This window comes from Sprattus sprattus (genome assembly GCF_963457725.1).
Source record: "Sprattus sprattus genome assembly, chromosome: 3".
NCBI classification, from domain to species: domain Eukaryota; kingdom Metazoa; phylum Chordata; class Actinopteri; order Clupeiformes; family Clupeidae; genus Sprattus; species Sprattus sprattus.
This window is the reverse complement of record NC_137922.1, coordinates 30,910,274-30,937,921: the sequence shown is the minus strand read 5'-3', so window position 1 is coordinate 30,937,921 and position 27,648 is coordinate 30,910,274. Positions and strand designations below refer to the sequence as shown.

General features: G+C 41.1%; 1 protein-coding gene across 1 annotated transcript in view; it reads left to right on the top strand.

The window, feature by feature from the left end:
- Positions 1 to 27,648, top strand: part of cacna1g (calcium channel, voltage-dependent, T type, alpha 1G subunit) — a gene marked incomplete at both ends in the record, with an annotated part of 176,828 nt that overhangs the window by 52,457 nt on the left and 96,723 nt on the right. The window contains 2 exons of the mRNA XM_080833891.1: positions 9,882 to 9,993; positions 16,528 to 16,661. Coding sequence (XP_080690017.1) covers positions 9,882 to 9,993; positions 16,528 to 16,661 — 246 coding nt within the window. The remainder of the gene's footprint in view (positions 1 to 9,881; positions 9,994 to 16,527; positions 16,662 to 27,648) is intronic.

Sequence of the window (27,648 nt, the reverse complement as noted above, 5' to 3'; positions counted from 1 at the left end):
AAGACCTGGTCTTGGCGGAGTGCATGCTTGTGTAGGGCTTGGAAGTCTACAGTACGCCGTGGCTTGCCATTCTTTTTCTCACAGATCACCATGCGGTGACACCACATTACTGGCGTGCCACTGGGCACTTCCTCCAACACGCCAAGACGAACGTCCTGGTCGAGGCCCGCTTTCACTTCACCCTGCCAGTGAATGGCTACGGGAATGGGGGTGTGGCAAGCAACTGGCGTCGCATCCTCATCGAGCATAAGGTGAAGCGGTGGGCCAGACATCCTCGGCAGGGGCTGGTGGGGGCATGTATTGAATGTGCTCTCAGCGTTTAACCCAAGTAGGTGTTTCCGTAGAGCTTCCCTGTTAGCCTCCGTGGCTGGCATGGGGAGTGTGGTTAGCCTGGGCGGAGGCTCCGCACGTCGTTGGCAGTCACACGGGTCCGAGGTCGCCAGGTTGACCTCCCCGAGTGGAAAGGAATATACGGTCTGAAGTGTCTGTCACGTACGCGATCTGGCGCATCTCTAATTGCCGGGCGTCGCTGCTGTCACCAGTGAATCTGACGATGGCGGCCCCGAGGATCCGTATTCCCTCATTGTTCGCGGCCTTCATGGTCATGGATACGGGAATAAGGTCCTCTGTGCTCGGGCCCATCTGCTGGGCGACCCTGACGCCGATCAGGCAGCCCTGGCACCCTGTGTCAGCCATGGCAGGCAGGGTTACAGCGCGGGTGCGTTTCCGAAGGTCGAGGCCCAGTGCTTTGTAGTCCTCACATTCAGTGGTGAGTGTGAGGTGGACGTATGGCTGTGGGTTGGATGGGCGCTTCATCCACTTGTCACACATGTCATCATACAGGTGGTGGGCGAGGGGGAGTGTGTGTGCTTTGTCGCTAGCGCTGGTCATGCCGAGTGTGCATAGCTTGACGAGGGCGGCCGACTGCTGTTCATTGCACACCCCATCAGTCTCCTCTGGTGGGGGCCTGGGCGATCGGCCGCCCAGGCAGACCTTGTCGAGGTGGTTCTGACGGTTGCATTTCCGCCATGTCTTGCTCTATCCCGGGCATTCGGCGCGCCTAGTGCGCCATTGAGGTGTTTTGCCGTGGCCTGTCTCACCGCAGTAGGTGCACGTCCCCTCAGACTTGACCTTTACGTTCTTGGCCCTGGCGCCCCCTCTGGTACGGACGTCCTGTTGCTTCCCTCGTCGATATGAGCTGCTGATTGTGTCTGTGCTCTGAGGATCAAGCAGGCGCGATGCCGAGCGTTTTCCTGACTCTTTAGCTTTGATGTATCCTATCATGTCTTTTAATGTCATATCCTGATTCTTTTCGCCAAGCAGATCGAGCTGTATGTCTTGGTCCGCTATGCCGCGGGCGATCACATCGCGCAGTATTTCCTCTGAAATCATTGATTTGGTTACACCCGTCCTTAGTGCACGTCATCTCATATTTACATGTGCCTGCCTGCCCTTTCAAGCGAGCGTGGAATGATCAAATGGACTCTCCGTGTCCCTGACACATGTTAGATAGAGCCACACGAGCTACCATTGTGTTTTCTGAACAAACGGCGAGTGCCTTCATGGCGGAGAGAACATCATTCTCATTGCTATCCACTAAGCTTTTGCCTGCAGCACGGGTGAGGTCTTTTCTCAGATCTTCCTCACAGCACTCTAGTAGTTGTGTGACAACATCAGACATAATCAGTCTAGTGCCCCTCTTGTACTCACCCCAGCGGGTTAGGAAGTATGACCAGGTCTCAGCTGTTCCAGCCAATGCTATCGAGGGGAGCCTGAGTTTCTCCATTTTAGCATTTGCACGCGGTTCTCTGGAGGCTGCAGCATGTGTGGTCGCGTGTATGTTAAGCATGGCTACCACCACTGTTGCCTCTTCATGTGTAGCTACATAGTCAAAATCCTCAATAGGGCAACAGGCATCCTTGGTCTCACAGGCTTATACTTTCTTTTCGACGATGTGCTCATATATTCAGCTTCCCGGGCGAAGTTACTTGTTGATATATTCGCGGTCCACTCACTCGTTTATCTGCATTATTTTCCGACGTCGGCGATCTCTTGCTTGGCTTCATCCAGATGTTTGATTATAAATAAGAACAACATTCCATTTGTTCACTTGATTTAATGTATAACGGCAGTGAAATGACAATAATCAAACATGTCATGAGCAGCTAAAAGTGCCGGTGAGTTTACATCTTAAGTGGAGTCGTTTTCCTTTCTGTTTCACTGTTTTAGAATAAAGGACCCTAGTGCAATATTCCCTACCTTTAAACAAAAGCATTGCACTGGTTGATGATGACTGGTCTTTGCAGGGTCTACATTTCACCACCTGTCCATGCCTCAGGGCTTGGTACTTGGTTCCCTCCTCTTTTCCATGTACACCACTTCCCTACATGAGATTAGTGTTCCAATGGATTGTAATACCATTTCTATGTGGATGATGCTCAACCTTTTATTGTCTGGATGTAGAATTGTCACTATCAGCACAATCTCTTGAAGACAGAGCTGTTGGTGTTCCCAGTTAATGTTGCAATCCGAAATATCAGTGTCCAACTTTATTATTGACTTCAACCAAAGCTGCATAATGCATGTGAGTCATGATTGACCACCTTACCTTCACTGAGGCTTCTGTCTTGATGTTGTGCCATTTTACGCTCTATCCAATCCAACTTTTGCCAGGTTGGGTAGCTGTTCTTTGTCCATTAGCATCCCACAACATTCCTCTGTTATAGCTAGGTGTTTATTGTTCTGGTTGTCATTGGTACCAATCTACAGGCTTACAGTCATTTACCTTTCATAGCGATTGCATCAACGTTTGTTTAGTGACGGCCTGTAGACAGAGACATAGAAAAAGAGTGAGTATGGTTCTATAGCCTTCATAGCCTTTTTCTTGCATGATTTATCCTTTTCTCTTCAATCAAAAGCAAATTAGTAACCACAGAAGGGAAACAGCATTTTGTTTTTCCAAAGGGATAAGACAAAGATGATTTTACCAGCTCTAAATTAAATAAAAAGTAACTAGTGTTGGCAATTACCTCCATCTTTATGATACGCATGTAATCATATTACTGTCAGACTCAGGTAATTTATACTGAAATGCAAACAGACACACATAGATGCACACCTTTGCACATACTGACACATACTCAGAAGTCCAGTGCATGCACACCCACAGGCACACTCACAGTCTCTCTCTCTCACACACACACAAGCACACTCAAGTCTCGCTCTCTCACACACACACACACACTCACAGTCTCTCTCTCTCACACACACACACACACACACAAGCACACTCAAGTCTCTCTCACACACACATACACACACACACACACACACACATTCACTCACTCACAGTCTCTCTCTCTCTCTCACACACACACACACACAGGCATACTCATAGTCTCTCTCACACACACACACACACACACACAATCACAGTCTCTCTCTCTCTCTCACGCACACACACACACACAGGCACACTCACAGTCTCTCTCTCACACACACACATTGCTTGCAGCAATATTGCTTGCGCCAGGAAACACCCTTGTCCCTCTGAGCTCAGAAATTTCTGTTGCTTAGCAACATTGGCTTTTGTGAGGAAGAATCGCAGTTCAGCAAAATAGTATCTCAATTATTGTTGCGGTTAGACTGAGGGGAATAAGTGCATTCATGGTTCTTGGCCTAAGAGTGTATGACTGGGAGTTCCAGTGTGTTTATAAAATGCTTTGCTCGCCATACCTCATGAAAAGTGCTTGAAAAAAAACCTTTCTTTGCTTACCCCTTAACAAAGAACACTGATGATTTATATTGTATCGCACAGGACTGAATGTTGCAGGTACATGCAGTAAAATCAGTCGCAAGGGGGTCTGCTTCACTCCGTTTAATCCTGAGTAGGGATGTTGACATTAACCGCTTTGCGCTTAATCTCAGTTATGAATCCTAACAGTTTATTAATCTTTATAACTTTGATGTCAGCATTTTAAACCGTTATAAAATCATCAGTCAGTGTGAGTATAGGCTAACGGTCTCTAACGTTAGTGGATCCTATTCTAAACAATATACACTATGGTTTTTACTCCCTCTTGGATTCAGTTTGTTTCTGTAAGTGTTTGGCCAGGTATGCTGTTGCGTGTGTCTGTGCTCAGGCTACATGGTGAAGATGGCAGAGAAAAGTGCAGTCCCTGAGTTGTCTTCATATGGTCAAAGCGGATCAAAGCTCTTGTTTGGAACCATTCTGGAGACACAATGCAGCCATGTAATAAGTCAGAAAATGAAAATGGTTTGATCATATTGATGTCAGTTTAAAAGAGGTTCAAAGGTCCACTTGCAGGAACCAACCATTTACAGGACCAACAGTTGTAGAAAATAGAATAAAATAGTTTTTCATTTGTTTTTCCTTTGTGGTGCTAAATGTTGAATAAAGATTACCGTAAAAGTGTGGTTATTGTAACTGTTCACTTAATTTCACTGGCATCCCTAATGCTCTACGAAGTTCTGTAGATGCAATTTTTTCAAATAGATTATAGAATTTTCTTAATTGCAAACAATCTTTTTCTTGTGATGATACAAATGTTTTGGTGATTAACAGAAAACCTGTTTTGGCGAAGTTCCAGCACAATTCCACACAGAGGAGCTGTAATGAAACAGTACTGCATTGCTTTTCTGCAAGATTAATTTTGTTCCCAAAAATGAGCACAGTGCTTTGCTTGGCCTACCTTGTACACTTAATTAGAAATGAGTTGAGAATTCTCATACTGTGCCTCATTTGGTGCCTTTGTTTGCTGCATTCTGTGATGTGATTGGGATGACTTTAGCATTCTCCTGCCTTTTGTGTGCTTATCAGCTTATGAGCTTGCATTTATCTTCAGATGTTAGTCTCCAATGTGTTAATTAATGCATGTTCTTAGCATGTTACAATGGCTTTTACAACAGTGTTATATTTGTGCAGAAGAAAAACCTCTGCAACTAATCCCAAAGGTCCACTGTAACATTGTATTTGTCTTAGTGGCACATCAATAAGAGGTCTAGAAGAGCCAGACTCCATTAAGCATCAACACTCAATAACAGTTACTCTCCCCACTGAGCCACTGCTATTTCTTAAGCCGAATCAGCAATTCAGAGATGAAGATTAGGGGAGAATTAAAGTGTTAACATTCAGTTCAGTTTTTTTTTTTTTTACCACTCTGCAGTAGTAATATGTCAGTTGCAAGTTTTTCTTTGTCACTATGACAACCAATGCAATTTAAAGTGGTACTAGGTTGCTAAAAAAAAAAGTGAGATAGCCATGATTGAAATTAGTTGTCTGAGAAAAGGTCTAGGTAAACCTGTTCCTGGGCTTTAAAACATTTAATTGTATTGATATCAGAACGTTAGAACATACACCGACATGGCATATTTTAGAACGTTAGAACATACACCGACATGACATATTTTAGAACGTTAGAACATACACCGACATGGCATATTTTAGAACGTTAGAACATACACCGACATGGCATATTTTAGAACGTTAGAACATACACCGGCATGGCAAAGGAATTAGAATTCTACAGAGCCCCTTTCATTCCTCTGGAAACCCTGCAGAGCTCCTGGTCTTTTCCACTGGGTTGTTTTTGTCTTTTCATCACAACTCTTTGAAAAGACTGACAGAAAAGCACTCATTTTAGAGGAAAAAATGAAAAATTAAAGTATAACAGAGAATAGAGAAAAAGTCAGGCTCAAGTCATACCTCTGTTAACCTCTGTTAATATCAAATATATCAAATATCCCTCTGACAGTTGAATGCAACAAAATACTACAGGGTAATCTTTTAGGTGGGTAGTATGTTTTTTTATGGTATGAATCAGTACCTTAATTTATGCATTGATAAAAACCTTTTAAATAGTTTAAGGACATAATTAATTATTCATTTGTGGCTAAACAACAGCTGTTGTTGCATGCCTCTATGTATGTTTTTTTTTTAACATTTGTTTGCTAGTGACTAGAGATCTACAAATTAATATTGTTCATTTTAAACTGTATTTCACTAGTAGGAAGAAATAACATGCAAGGTGTCTGAATATCCTTTTGCAAATTATATTTGTCTATTCTAGTGCATATAATAAATCTCTAGGGCTCTTTTCTATATTTAATTTATCGAGAGGACTTTCCCATACTGTGCTCAGGCTCAAAGAATATATTCAACATCATATTCACCTTTTCATGTTTAAGTGTTTCACAATGTCCTGTCTCCTTTCTCTCACTGACACACAAACACCCTGGAGTCTTCCTTCATGCTTGTGCTTCCGTTACCCATCGATCACCACTGCAACCACAAAAACCAAGAGCTCTCTCTCTGCACCAATATGGACAGCAATATGATGGATTGAGTTTATTCAGGCTTAACGAGAGCAAGACTAATCCCCATGTGACCACTGCTGCAGAGGGAACTAGGCATACCCTGAGTTCATCTATAGTTCAGATAAAACGGCATACTGTTGAGGAATCGCCTTTTTTTCTTTTCTTTTTTTATTTGACGAGGCTAATATGAGTCATCACATCACTATCCTGTGATGTAAGTACACCTACTCTCTCTGGGTATGTTGATGTGTAAGAATGCACGATCAACACATAAGACAACACAAACAACAACAACACAAGACAACACAAACAACACCCTTATCACTGCACACAAGAAACTACAATGCAGAATCAGAATAATTAGAGCTGTAAAATATGAAACTGCAGGCATAAACGCGTACACAGATATTGTAGGCCTAGCCAAGACACTTGCTATTGGTAGCTGACATCCAAAAAGAATGAATCGCCTCATTAGCTAATCAACCTCTGCTAGACTGGGGTAGGTGGGCTTTGCAGAGGTAGACCTTAGTCCCATTTTTCTCAGCAATGTGAAAGTGGCAGAAGAAAATAAAGTAAGGGAGCCCATATTTAAATACATTACAATACACAGGGGACACCCTGAAGATGCATGCTGAGTGCGGAGGTTCTGTGTCATTATTCATGACTGTGTGCAGACCTACGAGAGTCATTCTTGAGAAAGCCGTACAGTATAGAGTAAATAAAGTCAAATCAGATGAAAGATCTTTTAATCATGTTAACAAGGCACTCAAAACACAATGCACATTTCTGTGTGGTTTAACTTAAGTGCTGAAGGTCTTATATTTACAATTATCTATGTCATTTTTGGGTTGCTGTTGATTCCTCCAAATTTCTTCTGGAAATTTTACACACAATTCCCAAATGTCATGTGGTGCAACTCAACTGTGAAAATACACCACACCATTTTAGAAAATGAATCCTCTCTTTACAATGTCTGTTTGGTTGACTGTAAGAGTTATCCACGAGAAACTACAAATTCCATGTTACAACTAATCATATCCATGAGGCAGCTAAAATCAGATGATGGAGCAAATGTCAAGGTCATAGCAAAGGCTTGAATGAAAGTATTTTGTAATATTACATTTCTTGAAGTCTTTTAACACACCCTTGGATACCTATCTTTGTGTCAGGAGTTTGCCGAATCATTCGTTGCTGAACACAAATAAAATACTTGAGACTGTAGCCAAGCAGCAGAAACACGACGGAAAAGTCTTTCTTGCCGGCTTCGAGAAGCAAGAAAGGCTCCAGTGCATGAAAAGACCCCATAAGGGAATTTGCCTGCACATAAATAAACTAGGAGGTGTTGATGAGGTTTTGATCCTGCTGTCGCCTGCAAGCGAGTCCCACCTACACTCCCTCACAATGCTGGAGGAGCCATGTGGGGCGTACACGTGAGAGTGCATGTTTGCAGGAAGAATGGATGCAGGGAAGGATTTTGTTAAAGCACTTTTTGTATGCATGATGAACCCCCTTTCTGTGACGATGTTTTAAGTGAGACCACTGTCTCTGGAAAATGAGTTCCCCTCTCCTGTGCATCTCGGTGCTTTGGGTAAAAAATAAGATAAGGATTGTTTCACGGCTATGGGTTAATATGTCCTAATTTAGAGCCAGAGAGGCTCTGAGCTTATGTATTGGAGCACTTGGTGTTGGAGATAGATTTTTTGAATGTAGTCATGGATATCATGAATATTATCATCACAACTTTGGATCAAATTTACCACAATGATTTTATTGCATTGGTCTACGGATGTGAGGCAAAACAAACTTGTTTGTTGAAGATCTTATGCTGATGATTTGATCAGTCTTTCACATGCAATGTTGTGTTGTACCAAGGCATTCATAATTTTGCTATCTAGACACATCTATAGCCCAGAGCTCTGTTTGGGGATATTATTTCAGGTGTAGCTGTGGAGTCCAGTGCTTTGTGTGTTTGTGCATTGACTTTCAGAACTCTATAAAGATAAAAGTAACAACTAGTAGCCTATCATCTTATCCTTGGTTATCTCAGTGAGTTTTGGCGTGTATTTGGAGAATTTGGCATAAATGTGGGTTGGAAAGATTAGCAGGTTTCATATGTTTCAACCTTTCCAAACCAATCCAATGCCTCATGAATCCAGAGCTGATTCAAAAACATTAAATCTTAAAAAATTGAATTGTGTAATGTTTTGGGCAGGATTTAGGACTAAAAACAGCCTTGTTTGCATCCGCTTCTGCCATAATTCAATGCCGAACTTTAGACGAGTGGCCCCTAGATGTGGATACCCCGTCAGGTTGTGCCATGTCTGACCCTGCTAGACTAAATCTTGGCTGACTTTAACATTCACATTTGCTATCCATCTATATACATGATTTATAGCAGATTGCACTGAGGCTGCTTGCATTTCTTTGGCCGTAAGTGGTGCACAGGCACTACATTTCCCTCAGTTTTCTTTGACATTCTTCTCTGAATGAGCTCATTACCTCACCATCTTGTTTCCTCAGCCTCATTTGTGGGTTTATGACAGATATAATAGCATTGTGTGCTATCAGCAAACACTGACGAGAAAGTCAACATGATCAAAAAAGCCTGAAATGGATTATACCTGCTTGTGCCCCTTTTCATTGAATAATACAGAATACAGTATGGGCGGTATTTCTCTGTTCATCCAAATTATTGTTATTATTATAGTTGTATGTTCCAGCAATGAAGGCTTCAACCGATTTACAAATAATTGGCTATTACTTTTTTTTTTTTTTACAGCCAAACCACTAAATCTTTCTAAATGTCACTGGTATACGTACATTGCATTTCAATTTTTTACATCACCCACTTTGTGCTTGTGTTTTCCAGAAGGACTTTTGCCTTGAGAATAATTTTAATGATGCATTCACCTCTTTCAACTGCCTTTTAAACTATGTCCTGTAATAACATGGTAATGTGGTTGCCAGTAATTGAGAGAAATGAGCTGTTCTTTGTCTGGTTCCAGTGTGTTCAGACAGCACCCTACCAGGGCATTAGCTTTTGTTAATTCAATTAGCATGGTGACAAGTTTTGGCTGCGTGACAAAGGTCACTATCTGCATCTTTTGATTTATTACTGAGGCACATGTAAAGACATAAATGTGCAGTAGGTGATATGTTCTCAGCAAAGGAAATCAAAGGTCACAACGATAAACAGAATTTTGAAAATGTCTTTCTCCCATTTTTTCAGTCTTACCTTGAAACGACCTGCTGAGTGCCAATCCATGTCATTTCATTTGTAGCATGTTCATATGCCCACAAAATTAAGAGATGTTTGCGTTGAATGTGGACATTTTTTGTGTGCTCATACTATTGACTGTATTTAGTGTGTTTACTGTTGTGTTTACTTCTCATGATAGCAGCTTATTCAGACTGTTACAACATCCTTTGGCAGCGTAGCTTTAAAACAACACAAAAACACTCATCCACAGTAGTTGTACACAGTACTTAGGAAGTAGTTGTAGAATGACTTTGTCAGCAAACTTTCCTTAACTCCTGTGTCCCACGTGGTTCGAGAGAGCGAGTATGCTGGTCATTCTGCTGAACTGTGTCACCCTCGGGATGTTCCAGCCTTGTGAAGACAGCGATTGCAACTCGGAACGGTGCAAAATCCTTCAGGTGAGTGTTTCCCTAGATATACCTGTACAATACCGCTGTTATCCTAGATGTATCTGTGAGTAGAAGAAGACTCTTTCTGTTTCACATACCCCTTACACTCAAAACATATCACACCTCATGGTTGGTTTTACCTTTCTGATGCTTGAGAGTTGAGAGTGACGGATAGAATAAAACATTAAACGTGACCATTTGCGTTGCCTTTGTGTGTCCTATACGCTCAGTGCTCTGAGATCCACTATTCATAACACAGACATCTATCCATTCATGAATCAGACTGCTCACCTGATGCTTTCAACCATGGAAGTGAGCACATTAGCCACATCTTCACTTCAGCCATTAGATTAGTGACAGTGACTACATACTGTAATACCAGAAATTTGCCAATTGAAATTTTGCTACGGGAATAGAATTCAAATTGAACTTTATGGTGTAGTGGCAAATGTAGTTTGTAGTGGCAGATTCCATATCCTGTCAATAGACGTCATGAATGTTGGAGTCTAATTATATAAACTGCCTTAATTTGAAATAGCCATACATATGATGCATGCGCACATACAACAGCATGAGTGTCATATTCCAATATATTATGAAAATATTAAATTGTTAAATTTTCATTGTGACTACATTAAATATTTTCTGTTGGATTGAAAGAACTTAGTGCATAGTGGTTATGGCTATGCAATAAAACTCTTTTTTGTTATTATGCCACACCAACGTTTTGAGATTTGATGATTGATTACTTTATGCAGCCTCAATTGTTAGAGCTATAGTGTGTGCTTAATTGCAGACAGAAAATATGTAATATATTATATTAGGCTGACAATTCTGAATGATTAATTCCAGAGGCTGTGTTGATTATTAGCAACCTTTATTTCAGACATTACTAGTTGGAGTAATCGCTAAGTTGAAAATGTTTTTTGATTTAAACTAAACTAAACATGATTATCAGATGGTTAAAGCAAAGATGTATCAAACTGGGCCATTTGCACCATAGCTTACATGGAACTCCCACGTCCTTCATACTGTACATCCAGATACCGCCAGGTGTCAGTCCACCAGTGCAGTTGCTTAAGATATTGCTTGTGCTATGAATTTATAGTTATGAAATTATTTTCTCCTTGCGGGATGATTTTGCACATTGTAACAAACTTTAAACTCCAATATAATTAGGGTCCAAAGTGCCATATTACCAGATGTTTACAGATAGCTATTTATTTTGACATGATGCTGGGACATCTTATCAACATGTGTCATACTCAACATCAGCCCTAAAATGAAACGATTTGTGTTTTGAGATAGTGAGCCCATTGAAGCTAGCATGCTATTGTGTTATGCTAGTTTTTAGGCAATGGTCGTTACCTACCGATAGATTCATATTTTTGCATAAAAGTTTGCCAATTTAGATGGAATGCCAACACAGCCATCACAACATCAGCAAAGACAGAGAAATTCAACTACACACAGCATGATTGTTTTTTTACTATTCTATTAGAAGATCCTATATTGATATAGGGTTACTTTTTAAAGTATTCTTTCAACTTGGCTTGAAGGTCAATGTGTAGAGTTTTACTGCAGTTAACACAGCCTAGTGCAGCACACCACTTTATTCCCCTCTAGAGTGGACGTGTGGAGGTCTTTTCCTCTTGGCCTGCGGCTCCTGGAGGTTTACAGCGATTATCTCCTCTGATGGGTGATCAAATGACTTCCCTCTTATCATATGGAAATTGGCACGAGTACTTTAGTGAAGTCAAGAGAGGGAGAGCAGAAGGGAGACTCCTCCGACAGCCCATCCACAAACACATGCAATCCTCTCCCATCACTGTCTGGATGATGGCTCCCGGGGGGCTGGCATGACTCTGGTTAACCTCTCCCTGAGCCAGAAATAATGCCTCTGGTGGAGTAATGGTATCTGAGGCAGTGTAATAAAAGGCTGAGTGTGCCAGGGTCCCTACTTCTGATCCACCCCCACTCCCCAGCCCACACAAACAACAGCACACATCATCAGCGCATACTCATCTCTCTGCAGTATGGAGTGGGAACTGTGTGTCCTCTTTAGATGGTACTAATCTAGGCGGATGAGAGTGATGAGAGTTCTGGAAAAGACTGATCATTCTCAGTGTGCATTGATTAACTATGCGTTTATATATTTAGAGACCAGGTACCAAAGCTCAAACTTTCCAACCATTTGGCCTTGAGGCTTTTTTGTCTTGTTCCTTATTTTCTGCTGGAGGATCTTTAGTTCCCTTCTGTCTGTGGAGTAGCAGAACACAGAAGAATCTTAAAGCCTTTCAAGTTTGCCAGGACCAAGTGTACTACAACTCCATATGCATCTACAAATATAAACAGTGCCTTCCTAACACTATGTTATTTGTAAATGATACCTTAAGATTTACCTTACCATTTCAAGGTGTTTCCCAGAAGGACCTTCTCTAAAAGAGCCTTTCGTACGTTTGGTCTGGACCATACTTAGCTATTCATTGTGTTTATTCTGTTCATGCTCCAGTCTGAGTCATGCCTGTCATGCCCAGCTCATGCATGCTCAAACCTCCACGAATGACAATAGTCAACTCCAGAAATATGGATTCAGCCTCACGAGGTATACAAAGGAAGAGATGGTAGGAAAGATATGATATGGAGATATGGAACATTCTTTTTGTATTGGTGACAGAATGCTCTGTAAATATCGTAAATATAGCGTTCCTAATAGCCACAGTAATACATTTACATAATTTTAATTAGTTTACAATAAGTCACCAGTACAGCTAAATACTTTGCTTAATGCTTAATACTTTAATGTGGACAGGAGATGGGGTGGTTTCTATAGTTTTGTATTGCATGGTCATCATTATTTTCCCATGCAGCCACCTTTGGATCATGCAATATGATCATGTCATCTGTGAGAAATATTTGAACAAACGCATTTTGTTCTTGGTCCTAGAATAGGTCAAGACATCTTATATTCTCTGTTCTGTTCTGCTTCTCATCACAGCCATGGTGATAATAGGTTTCAGTAAATATTGTTATACTTGTATATTGCAGTCAGGAGTATCTCTAAAATAAGGTTTAAATTGTGCAGAGTGCATGATAATTATTAGTGGAAAAATGGGAGATGTCCTGAGGCTTTCTCTGTGCTGACTGTAGAAGATGAGCTGCTTCCTGTTGGTGCTAGTGTCGAGGTAACAGGAGGAGCAGCTAGTTGCTGGGTAAGATATGCAAAGGAGAATGTGTATGGCATCTCTGAGAGAGGTTCTGAACTGAAATCACGAAGCACAAGGCAGAAGAGATCTTCAGTGGGTTATCTAAATTCCTTCCAGAGCTGTGCTGAGATTGCTGAGCACACCATTTGTCTCACGTGCTATCTTTGTGCCTTAAACAGATACACTACAATGAAATTTCAAGATGTTGCCTTGTGCACATATGTGTTTTTCATCTTGAACTGAATGTGTGTGTTGCTAGCAGCTCATCCAACTTTATAATGTTATAGCTCTGTGGGCCGGGGGGGGGGGGGGGGGGGGGGCATTTCTCATGGTAAATGTGTCAAGTCTGAGAACACAATGCTTTTTTCTCTTTTTTACATACTTAGTGTTGAATCCTTTTTAATGGCATATTTCCAGAGTCAGATAAGCAAGCACAACAAATCATTACCCATTCTGCACTCAGTTCTGGGTCTCACATGGCATAAAAGGCCGTACCAGTGGTTACGTAATTTGTCCAGATGTACCTGTACCACAGGACATACTGTATATCTGCCTTTATTAAGCATTCCAGAGGTACTTAAAATGTCTGCATTTTGATATGTATTAGAGAGACACAGTGGGAGATAGAGAGAGCAAGAGAAATTTGACTGAGAAAAGCTGAGTGTGATACATGCTTCCGTTTAACAGAAGGAGTTTACCTCATGTGCCTGAAGCGCCTCATCATCATATAATAACATCCTAACTGAACATAATGCGCTGGGAATCTAAACATTTAAAAGGAGACATGGACATTGATGAGAACAACCAAACAGAACAAAATGTGCTGGGAATCTTAACATTTAAAGGAGACATGGACATTGATGAGAACATCCTAACTGAACTTAATGCGCTGGGAATCTTAACATTTAAAAGGAGACATGGACATTGATGAGAACATCCAACTCTTTTGGCTCTCACATGTAGAAGGAAAAGGAAAACCACACACTGAGCAGGTTACACATAGCAAATGAGAAAACATCTCAAATGGATGACAAAATGCTTATACTTACCTGTCTAATATGACATATTCAAAAGTGCTGAGACTGATTGTAATTCCCAAGGTATCAGCAGTGTTCATCCACCACATCCTCTGAATGTTCTCTGATATGTTACCCTCTGAATGAGCACTTTACGTTGGATTCCCTTCGCCACAATGGTGCACTCATGACACTTTCCACTGCAGTCAGAGAGAGGATGATTAGTATCTAGTGTTGTGTGGGGAGACTACTGCATTGACGGAAACCCAATGTTTGGATTAGTTCTCTTGAGAGAGCACCGCTGAGGCACAGAGACACACAACAGCTCACACACAGTAGCATATGCACTCACACCCACACAGACACACACACACACACACACACACACAGTAGCATATGCACTCACACACACACACACACACACACACACACACGGTAGAATATGCACTCACACCCACACACACACACACACACACACAGTACCATATGCACTCACACCCACACAGACACACACACACACAGTAGCATATGCACTCACACCCACACACACAGACACAGTGGCACACACACACACACACAGTAGCATATGCATTCACACCTACACACGCACACACAGTAGCATATGCATTCACACCTTCACACGCACACACAGTCGCACACACACACACATACACACATACACAGTAGCTTATACACTCACACCCACACACACACACACACACAAACACACACAGTGGCACACACACACACAGTAGCATATGCACTCACACACACCCCCCGCACACACACACACACACACACACACACAAACACAGAGTGGCACACACACACACACACACACAGTAGCATATGCACTCGCACCCACACACACACACATAGACACAGTGACACACACACACACACACAGTAGCATATGCACTCACACCCATACACACAGACACATGGACACAGACACACACACACACAGTAGCATATGCACTCACACCCACACACACACACACACACAGTGACACACACACACACACACAGTATCATATGCACTCACACCCACACACACACACACACAGTGGCACACACAGTAGCATATGCACCCAACCACACACACACACACACACACACAGTGACACTCAGACAAACACACACACAGTAGCATATGCACTACACACACACACACACATTGACACAGTCACTCAGGCTTAGTAACACACAGAAGATTACCTTTCCATCACACACAGTAGCTCTCTCTCTCACACACATATATATACACACACACTCTCGCACACACACACACACAAACACACACACAAACACACACAAACACTCACACACACTGCACACACACACACACATACACACACACACACACACACACACACACACACCGCACACACACACACACACACACACACACACACACCGCACACACACATATATTTACATACACTAAAACACATGGCTGTTTTCTGACATTATTTTCATCTTGCAGGCAACAGCTTGCTTATTCTCTCCTCTCTCCTTGGTTTTCATCTCTCGCAGTCCCCTGCCTCCTCCTACGCCATTTTGCATAGTTACAGCGACTTCCAGCTGGCACTGATCATTCTGCCAGTATCTGAACAGGAAGGGGTTTCCCCTCTATAAGCCATTCTCACCAAATGTTGTACCAGCTGGTGAGGCATCCCACAAGGTGTGCTACCTAGACAATGAAACCTGACCTTGAGGGGCCGGTCACCCTGCCTGCTGTATACCTTCAGCCTACATCAAGGGGGGGCATCACGCAAAGGCACCAGCTGGCCTGAGTGCTGATGAATAAACAAGTAGAAATCCTCAACCTATACAAAGCAGAGATGGCCAAGTCACTCATCTATTCACTGCAGTGTCCAGTCCTTGTAGAAAATGTTTGTTTGTGTTTGTCTCATATTTGAAATTGAAATCATCAGTTTCATCATAATCTCCTCATTCTATTTGACATAATTTGTACATTTGAGTCCTGGTTATGGGTGTGTGTGTGTGTGTGTGAGAGAGAGGAAGAGGGAGAGTACTGATGATGTCTACTGAATAACCACAGCAATTTAGATGACATGCCATGATAAACCAAGAGAGGAAGCTTTTCAGAAAAAAAAAAACATTTATTTCTTTTTTTGACTTGCAAATGTATTTATTTCATTTGTCAATGTATTAATGTATCTGTGATGTGGTCTGCCTGAGTTCGTGTGATTTCAGCCCAACTTTAATCTGCAAAGGGCTCTGCTAATTATGTTTCAGGATGATGCAGTCTGATTATAAAGAACTATGAATGTAATCTCTTTCCCTCCTGTGTGTAGGATTTTGATGACTTCATCTTTGCATTTTTTGCCGTGGAGATGGTGATAAAGATGGTGGCCTTGGGAATTTTTGGGAAAAAATGTTACCTTGGCGACACATGGAACAGACTAGACTTCTTCATCATTTTAGCAGGGTAAGTTTCCTCTCTTTCAAAGTTTTTAAATCAAGCAAATAATGTGTATATATAATGTGTACATATTTTCAGTTACACACACTCCATATCTATTTAAGTGTGATTCATTCAAGCTCCATATCTATTTAAGTGTGATTCATTCTGTCCATAAGCCATGTTTACTGAAATGATGAAGCTACAGGGTCATTATCTGCTATCATGGCTTAGCACAAAGTCTCAAAACACCAATAACAGAAAACATCCTCCAGCAAAGGACAGGGCTATATTCCTCTGAGGAAATGTAATACCAGATGATAGAGAAGCAATCATCCGACTTCACACTGTTAGACAGTGTGTTAACCACACTGGCTTTGTTTTTTGGCCTAGCATCCCTGGCATTACAACAAGTCTTCTATACTACACACACCATAGGCCTGCTGTGTTGGTAAACATTATCAATTTTTGGAAATGGTCTCAACATATGGGCCATATGGGTAAATACAACACAGGCGTCTGCCAATCTGTATGTATAAGATGATTAAAGAGTGACATTAAACTGGCAAGCTCAATTGGCTGTTTGATTAAATCAGCTTTTGTTTAGGTATTTTTATTATAGCAGATTGGAATATATTCTAGATAGAACAATTCTGCCGTTTTGAAAGTTTTGAAAGAGATTGATGACTTTTCCTGAGCATATGTTACGTAAGATGTTCTCTGCCACTGTGGGTTTGTGTTGCTCAACTGATGCTGGGATTAGTGTAGGTGTTCAGGTGAAAAGGTGTTTTAAGGATGTTTTTCAAAGCCACTCTGTGCACAAAACTTGAAGGAGACAATAATAGCAGAGATAACAATGAAGCTGATGTACAGTAAATCATTTAACAATTTATCTTAGTTGGAATATTTGATGGTCACAACACTGAGAAAACCAGTAGGAAAGCCTGGATATGCTATGTTTTATCTCTCATCTCATCTCTCTTGTGCTATTTTTATTTGATGTAAGATATGAAATGGAAGCAGCTGGCCGGTTAACTCACTCACCTACATAAAGCAAGGAAAGGCAAGTTTATTTATACAGCCCAGTTCATACACAGAAGCAATTCAGTGTGCTTTACATAAACAAAAGTGAAGTCCAAAGAAAAAGATAAAGACAAAATGTTTTAAAGTGCAAAACAATAAAATGTAAAAAACAATAAATAATTAGAAGTTGATGGATTTAAGAGCCCTACTCGATATATATTCTTTAAACATGTCAGAGATGTTTTCTGGGCCCAAAACATTCAGTGATTTATACAGTAGTAGCATAATTTGAAAATTCTCTGTTGTCTTAGTCCTGGGCGAAACTGTAGCAGCAGCATTTTGAATGAGCTGCAGCTGTTTAATGGTCCTTTTGGGAAGATCAGTTAAGAGATTGTTACAGAAGTCCACCATACTGGAACTAGAAACATGGATGAGCTTCTCTTGGTCTTTTGGGGACATGAAGCCTTGATTCTGGCTATAGTTTTAAGATAATAGAAAGCTGTTTTGGTGATTGCTTTGTTATGGCTGGTGAAAGTAAGGTCTGCATCTATTAGAGCTTTGTCTTTACAATAATATCTGTCTTGTCCTTATTTAATTGAACAACATTATCGCACATCCAATTATGTATTTGCTCTAAACATTGTCACAGTTTCTTGGGCTTTAGTCATCTGGTGAGAGAATAAAATATCTGTGTATCATCGGTATAACTATAGTAATCAACATTATTCTGTGGGATTTGGCCTAAATGCAGCATATAGAGATGCTGAGATATAGAGATCAGAAGAGTTCCCAGAACTGATCCCTGGGGGATTCTCCACATGCCAAAGCCACTCTATGAGATTCAGAACTGCATGTGGTGACAAAGTAACTCTGGCCTTCTAAATAAGACCTGAACCAATTAGGGACTGCTCCTACCAAATTTCCAACCATTCCAGCATTATTCTACAGTGTAAAAAAAGAAATGACATTTAACCTGAATCAGTAATTTACCGGATGCATATCGTATATTGTAACCCCCTTTTTTTAGGAGCTGTTTCATTACTGTGGTTGGGTTGGAATTAGTTGATTAGTTGCCTGGTTGAAATTAGTCAAAAAAATCACTTGAGTTAAGAAATTTGCAGAGTTGGTCGTAGAGATGACATACTTTCATTTTTTGACTGTGTGGTGTTGATGGTCTGTTTGATTGGTTTAAGAGGCAAACAATTCATTCCATTTCTCTGTGGAAAGGAAGTCTGTTTTGGGGGGTTTGTAAGCTTGTCAACCATGCCAAAGAGAGTTCGCGTGTTGTTGATGTTCCTGTTAATCATCTTAGCCGTCTAGCCCTGCATAACTCATAGTTAATAGGTCCTAGTGGATTTGGAGTTTAGTTTTTCTCCATTTGTGTTTAGCCTTCCTGTATATTTTTTTATAAAGCTTTTACCATCATGGTGTTTCTCCATGGTGCTCTCTGTTGGTGGGGTTCATGATGCTGCCAAATTGTTCCTGATTTTTACCGGTGCAACAACATCCCCGACATTCAAAATTTTCAATGTGTTACATTCCTCTGTATCCCCCAATGACCTTGCAGTGGCAGAGTCTTTTGGTGGTGCATGAGACACCAAACTAACATCTATGAACTAGCGATGACAAAGGCTGACTGTGTCTGGGCCTAAACGTTGCACTCCGCAAAATGTCTACAGCCAACGTTTCAGCGCAGCGTTATTTCTCTCTTCACATTGGAGTTACTTTTATCTAGGCATACATGAAGTTCTGCAGCCGTTATACTATTTAAAAATACATATGCTATATATTTACTTCGGAGAGGCAACTTCAGTCGTGGAGGGCAAATGGGCAGTTTCCTGAGCAACCTTAGCCCCCTCCTGTGCACGTCCCTGTTCTTTATCACGTCTTGTTAAACACTCATGGTCTTGCATAGTGTACTTTTTACTATTGACATTACTTTGAAAACCATGTAAATTATTAACAAAATGTTTACAAAACAGCAAATGTCTTTGTCGGATCGATATAATATGATATTTCTACAATATTTCTACAATATTTCTCCATCATACTCGTTGAACTGCCAATCAGAGTGATCTCTTGCATCAACAGGCTCCACCGCCGATTCAACATGCTTAATCGGTTGAAAAGCTTCCGACAGGGGTCTGATTCGTGTCAATGGTGCGAGACTCATCTCAAGAACTAGTGACATTGGCTGCTAGTTGACCGTTTGCCTGGTGTGTTATGGTCTTAAGTTTCTTAATTGTCGACCCCTGAGAATCTGTGTATAAAAGGCATGGAGACTGTCTCCAGGGGGAGGTTCAGGGCCTGTCCACACAGATTGTATGAATTTCAGAAAGAAATGTTGTCGGATCTGCCCTCTGTCCACACAAACCAGGCAGATTGGGTCCCTGAATCCACAACCTTTTGAATCCGGTCTCCAGAGTGGAAAGATTCCAACCCACCAGCGGATCCGTGTTCTTGTGGACGCCAGATCCGCACATTTTCTTACCCAATAACGAAATTGCCCCACGTGAACGGCCCACGCCCCGCCTCGCAAACTCAGCTTGAACCCTTATTAACCCCGCTGCATCACTTCATAACAGCAACAACATAATCAAAATCAATGTTGATAAGAAGCTGGTTAGTCTATTTGCATCAGACCACTGTTCAAAACAGTTTTTTAAAAGTGTCAGCAATAGCACTGCATAAAATGTGGGATTTACGACTTCTACGTCTTCGACCCTGTGTATTGCCGTAGAAGCCCACATTGGTGTTAAAGCCCCCCCACCCCTTCCCCTTGACCAGGCCTAGGTTTTGTTATGTTAATTGAATTGACCTGGATTGAACCCCCCCCCCCCCGCCACTGGTTTAAAAAAACGGAAAGTCACAGGTTCAATCCCCACTAGTGGCAACCATGGCCCAAGTTGCTTAACGACTGTTAACGACTCTTAATGACTGTTATCAGAGTAAGCCTGACTCTGTATAATTACATGCCAGAAACGAATCTCAAGAACATTAAGGTGAAATAATAATATATAAGTTAGGAACATTACACATAGCCTAAGTTAAAACTTTTAAACACATACCACCATAAACATGTGAGATAATTCGACAAGAGACATTGAAAGACAGCTAACTCACTGCTTCGTAAAATAAGAGAGATCAACTATATATATATATCTGGAAACCACTTACAGATTCCGATTAGCTAAATTTGCGTCTGGATGGAAAGGTGTTATCTTTCCCCATCCCACCCATGCTAAGCCATTTCTAGCATAACATGCGATCTACCGTAGAAAACAGAAGGCAGGCGATTTTTTTTATCAGTTCTCACCACACAACGACGTCTCATCTTTGCTCCTTGAATGTCCAGTGGTGTAGTCCAGTGTATACACAGGTATACGGAGTATACCCATTACCCACTTATTTTTCAGTCAGCATTGGGTATACCCACTTCTCAAAACAGGGTGTTTATCCTGTGCTGTATGAATAAATAAAAAGTATACCCACTTCTCCAGGGACCACTACACCACTGTGAATGTCGATATGTAATTGGAACTTACTACGTGTAAAAAAGACTAGAAATTGAACGTTTATTATTCGAGTCTAAGGTTTCTAATGTTGCCTCGGGCGCCTTTACGTGAACATAATTAAAACGTCACATAAGTCCACTAAACAATTCCCAATTCGCACGCTCAAGTAACAGAAGAGAAATACCCCAGAGGAGGGAGGAATGATAAACCAGGTACTTGGTCGCACCGACGAGCTAGATCCTTACCAGCAATGTGGCTAAGCGGTTAGACACAGGTAGGCTACACAGTACCATTAACCTGAAGAGGGCAGGTTCGAAGCTCAGCGAAGTTTGCGCAAGATTTCAAAATCTACCTATAAAGACACAGGTTAGATATTCACGAGTGGCAAACATGTCCCAAGTTGCGAAATGACTATCTCAATATCAGAGTAAGCCCGACTCTGTATAATTACATGCCAAAAGTGAATCTCAAGAACATTACAGAGAGGAAGCTCCGGAATATGAGTGGAACAGCCTCCAAAGTAGCCTACATTGTAACCCTCGAATTCTGAAAATGAAAGGCAAAGCAAGAATCGTGATATCCCTGAAATCAAAACCCTAAAGACAGAACTCTGAAAACGGAAGGCAAATCAAGAAATGTGATAACCCCGGAGCAAAACCCTAAAGACAGAATATTAATTCAATTATTATCGTGTACATTTTAATTTCGTTTTTATGGGGCAATAGCTGTAAATGGGAGGGGATACGTTTTGTCAGTTGAAAGCTGACCTATAGACACAATCTCATTCCGTTTCATCACAAGACGTTTTAATTCAATTCCTTGTCGTTTTCAACCAATGGCTGCAGCAGGGTGTGTGTGGCTAGACTGCTGACAGTCAATATGCTAATAAGAGCATTTCGCACCTCTGTCAGCGGGAGGTGAGAATGCTAAACACATCGGCCCCCCTCCCCTCACAGGTTCCTTCCCGGGAAATTCCGTCAGTATGCGACAGACGGATATTTCGGGGGAATGTCCGCGTTCAGCCAGGAATGGTGATCATTCGCGGCTGTATCACAGCGTATACGGGCCCTATAATCTTGCTTTTCGTGCAGTGAGCCTATTGTAGCCTTTATTATAGACAGAATTTTCAAAACGCCAACTTAACACAAACGAGGGTTATGACAAAGTGCGCAATTCTACCTAGTCCTGTTTGAGTGCTGTGGTAACAGTGATTTCATGTTGTAGAGAAGTAATTCAGCAATTGGAAGATTTCTAGGTGGATCTCGACTTGATATACTTCCTTAAAATGTTAAGCTCAATTATTTATTTATTGAACTAAAACCCTTATTTAAGTAAACTAAGTAAACTAAAGTTGCCACGCAGCATACGAGCCAGGTAGTAATAGTAAACGTATCCAGGAGTACATAAACTGTCTCTGCCTTAATGGCTGGTGACATGTACTCTTGTTTATGTACCTTTTCTTAACAGAAAGAGAGCTTTAATTTGTACATCTGGGGTCATCAGTAAGTCAAAGAAGTGTTCAGAAATGATCAGAAAGGACCATAACATAAGAAATGTAAAGACCTTTAGAAACCACCTCAGCATGTATTCGTATAGCTGAAATTCATTAGTTCTGTCTCGTTGAACAGTAGCACTGCTGCCTTCGTCTTGGTAAGACACAAATTGGAGGATCTTATATGTTCCCTAAAAGTGATGTGCCTGGCTTAAGTAGAGCTAGCTGTGTAGAGAAGACAGGAGTGATACAGGTCTGATACAGCCTGATACAGGTAACAGATTATACTGGTTAACCCCATAACATGAATGCACTTGATTCCTGCTATTTTTAATACATACCGGAATTAGGAACATTCTAGACATATGGGGTCCCAACTTGTTTTCAGAACAGCTGTCAGTGCAATATCTAATATGGCAGGAACTCTGAACACATCACACAATCCAATCAATGTTTTGTACCCTGCTGCTGCTATCAGTAGCGCTCACTGAACGTGGAGCTGAAGGACAAGGATGCTGCTGACAGTGTTGAAGTGGCCTAAGAGATTTTTCCAAACAAGGAAGGGGTGCCCTGCGTTTATTTGGGTGAAACCTTTAGTAGTAGGCATAGTCACTCATGTTTTTTAAAAGCTTGCCAAATGGAGACAATCCAGAGCCTACATGAACAGTACTATTACACCTCAAAGGTGCATTATTCTCTGCTACACAAGTACTGTCAAGTCAATTATCCCACTTATGCCACGGTTGCCACTCTTGAGTTATGTTTATTTGCTGATATAATTCCACGTTTTATTCCTACAGCAGACTTGTTTGTAAAACTAATTCTTTCCGCCATGACATTTCCGTACGCACAAACCATTGCAGTTTAAGACAAATTGATGCAAGAAGACAACAAAATCAGTATTGACAGACACAGTATTGCTTGTATTTAACTCTCCCAACTAGTCAATATAAAAGTTGATTATAATCAGTTAAAAAATGTATTATAATAAGTATTGATTAACTGTATTGTTGAAGGGTTACAGTGGTCAATACATACAAGGATATCCTGGCAATAGTGGGTGAAGTGCATCACTCAAGACCTGTTAATTATCCAGCATACATGAGGTCTAGCAATGTTGAAGAATGAAAATGTCCAAACATAAAAATCTGAATTGCTTTCCTTGTCCGTTTGATTTATTTTCTCTGTCTTACTGAGAGCTATTTATGGCAAATGTTGCGTCCATGTAGATGCAAAAGACATTGTGAAGGACGTCGACAAGGACAGTTCTCTGATGAGGAAAAGCCATCAGTAGCAATGTACAGAGAGCAGAGAGCCCAGTAAAAGGCTGCTTATTTCTTTACCACAGATGGAAGTGCAGAAGTAGCCTACAGTGCGTGCCTTACTCACCTACTTTTCTTTCAATTTGGATTGTTATATCTGCCACCAAAGACAAACAACACAGGTGAAGATAGACATATTAGATGGATAAAGAGTGAGAGAGGAGGCAAGATGGAGGTAGAGAGAGAACAGCCTAAAAGATGGAAAGAGATAAAAACCAAAGGTATTGCCACTCCTCTTTTGTCTGTAGATAACTTTGCAGAATGTTTAATCTTGTGGATGAGATGTGTAGGCTTCCTTTAAGAAGTGGGATAAAACTGCAACTTTTTTGCAGAGCTAGATGCTCAGCCAGGGACAGCATGTCCACTGTCTTGTGCAATGAATCAGAGAGATAATAGTCAGTGCACTTAAGGACCCATTGCAAATATCTTGAGCTAGCTGAAAGCATGATTAAATGGATGGCTTGTCAGGTACATGGTATATGCACTTAGGATGTATAGAGTAACAGCCTTTCAAGTGCACTATTACTTGTGTACTTGTGGTGGCTATTTTCAAGTTTTTCTTGGCAGATAGCCAATGCTCCTTTATGTGTGTTTTTGTTTGTTGACAATAGCAAATTAAAGGAAACTTGTGAAGATAGCAGACAACATCTCACTGGTCCATGAAAATGTATGAAATCAACAGAGCACTGATTCACCAGCACACTGAGCCATCTCCTTGACACACCTTCACCAACCTCCCACCCCCTTTAGATCTGAGGATGTTTTATGTATCCACCTTATGGAATTTGAAATTGTCAGAGTGAGGAAGTGTGTATGCTGTCAGAGAGAAGACTGACCCGAGTTCCCAATAAGTTATGGTCATTGGGTTTTGGGCTTGCTTAAATCCATGCCAGGTGGAGGAGATGAACTGATGATGTATGTGATCACAGCCAGAGTGTGTGGAATGGCTTGAAGGGGGTTGAAGGGGATGGCACCCAGAGGACAGGTAGTTGGACAGCTGCTGTTTAGAAGTCAGGAGACTTCTTCAGTAAAAACCTTCTTGAATGTGTGAATGCTGAGCATTTCACATTATAGCTGCTAACGCATTATACTGTAGCTGTTAATGTTAAAATGGAAGTAATGGGCACAGGCCAGGTAATCAGGGCAGAATAGAATAGGATAGTATGTTATTTGATCATAATTTCTGAAGTCTAAATGGCCACTGCGACTCCGGTTGCTGCTTCATTGCAGTGTGCAATGTAGCATAGCTAACATGCCTGGACACAATCAATATTATTCAGCTTGAAACATATTGGGCCTTCCTCCCCTACAGGTTCTTACAAAATAATTACAAGTATTTATTAGAACTGACCCAGAAGGTTACAACCCAGAGTGCAGTCAAAATTGCGCTACTCATGTTCTGTGTCTGCTGTGAACAGAATAGGCTGAGGCCATGAAAAAAGTCTGTGCTGCCACCCTCTTCCAATGACTTTACAAACAATAGACCAGGGTGAAGCTGGAGTAGTTATAGAAAAGATGAACTGCTGTATCACAAAATGAAAAACGTAATATCTAAAGATATCTTAAAAGCACGTATTGCTATTAGTGACAACCTTGATCTCTTCGGGAATAGGCTCTTGGTGTAGTAGAAATATAAAGAATCACGGGCACACGAGTTCGAACTGAGATGACTTTTACTCCAACTCCAGCAACCACGATATCTCCTCTTTTTTTGCTTTCTTGTATATATAAACCATTACCTGCAAACCATTATGGGTATTACAGTTCTTCCATTAGTCAACTAAATGACATCAAAAGGAGTTCAGACTGCTACCTGAGACCAGAAACATCCGGATTTCGTCTCCTTTTATCAGCCACAAAAACATTTTTCTCTACTACTCTAGATTGTATAGTTTTGATTGTACTGTCGACAGCAGAAATACTAATAGGAAAATCAATGCGTTGTAAATTTTAAGTGCTATCGCTAAGTAATATGTTGTTATAATTGTTTTTTCAACGTTACCTGGTACGATGCCTGAAATGTACTCCAGTTAAGGCTTAACCTCATAACCTTAGTCCTTAACAAGCTAACGTTAGCTGATAGCGAGATAGAAGAGTAAAGGGCATTAAGCATCCAATTAATGCAATATTTCACCAGGTGTACACATTGTCGGAACTCTAATCTGTCCTTAAAGTGTCCAGTTTAGAACAGTATGATAGTGTCTCATCAGTTGTTTTTATTGATTAATATTGATATTATTGATGCAGGTTTTTGTGTCGATGAGAAGTCCCAATGAACTGCATGGCTATGGCTTCTGTGGTATTTCAGACCTGGCCCCTTGTTCCTGTAAGACACACTTTAAAACAGGGCTTCCTCAGTGGTGCTGCTGTGTTTAGGGGCTTGACTTTTTTGGCCACTTTATACCCAGAATATCTCCATATTCCACTTCGGGTCACATCTCTGTCAATGAGTTCAAGAGTTGCTGAAGCTGCTGGCATCTCTTTGTCAATGAGTTCAGGTGTTTGTCAATGAGTTCAGGTGTTGCTGAAGCTGCTGCCATTTCTTTAAGTCTAGTCTCTGAATAATACAAAAAATTGGTCCTCTCTCTATAATTTCTCTCGACTCACTTCACGATGCGGCTCATATTACAAACTCGTCAGGGTTGTTTCCAGCTGATGAAAAACAAGATCCCTAACCACAGTTCCCTAGCCAAAGCCTTTGAAGACAGGGAGGGAACAATGATGAAGGAAACAGAATAAATTCTTAATTTCCAGAAATATTTGTCTGTTGTTATGTTGCACATCCTAAAACATAACCAATGATAACTAATCAGTTAATCACTAAGTATAGTATTCATAGCTGATCAAGGCGGACAATATAAGCTGCCAATTGGGGTTTGGTTTCCTGAAAGTTACTTGAGTTTGATTTGTGGCTGTGGTATGCTGTAGAGGGCACAGACATGTAAGATTCATATCTCACTAAAATGTGTGCCTGTGTGTATGTTCCTGATTATGACCTCTGCTTGCCCTCTGCTTATCTGCCCCTGCAGACATTCTTTTTATTTCTGGATTCACAGATACTCAACAAAAAAGATTCTGCTTTTATCTGTCGGAGATCAGGCATCATACATCACCCCTGGATGTGTACAATTCTTAAATTTCTCACGTTTTTCTCCCTACTCATATTTATTATACAAAATGCACTGCATTGGTGCATATAGCAGTCTAATGGATAATGCAGCAGTGATTTAATGCAGCAGAGTGCTATCAGTAATTATTAATCTGGTTTGCATAAGGAAGTAATGGGTAATGTGACCAAAATGCCAAGTGGATCCTGTCTGTATTCAACAGGATGTCCTCATGAAAAGCTTCAAAATCTAACAGTTGTGTTTGATTGATCCTGTTATGGCAACTTAGCCGACAGCTTCTGACAAAAGCTCAAAAACAAAACAATAGGCCTTGACATAGTATGGCTACATTCTTAGAGTTGCTGAAAAGAGGGAATTCCTCCTCTTGCTCCCATCCAAACTGCACATGTGTCTGGCAGCTGTGCATGTATGTGTTTAAGTCTGTGTGTGTGTGTCTAAGTGTGTGTCCGTGTGTATGTGTATGCGCCCACGCACAAATGCACATATGTGTTTGTTTCTTAGAAATTCCTCTGAAGGCGTGTTGTGGTTAGTGGT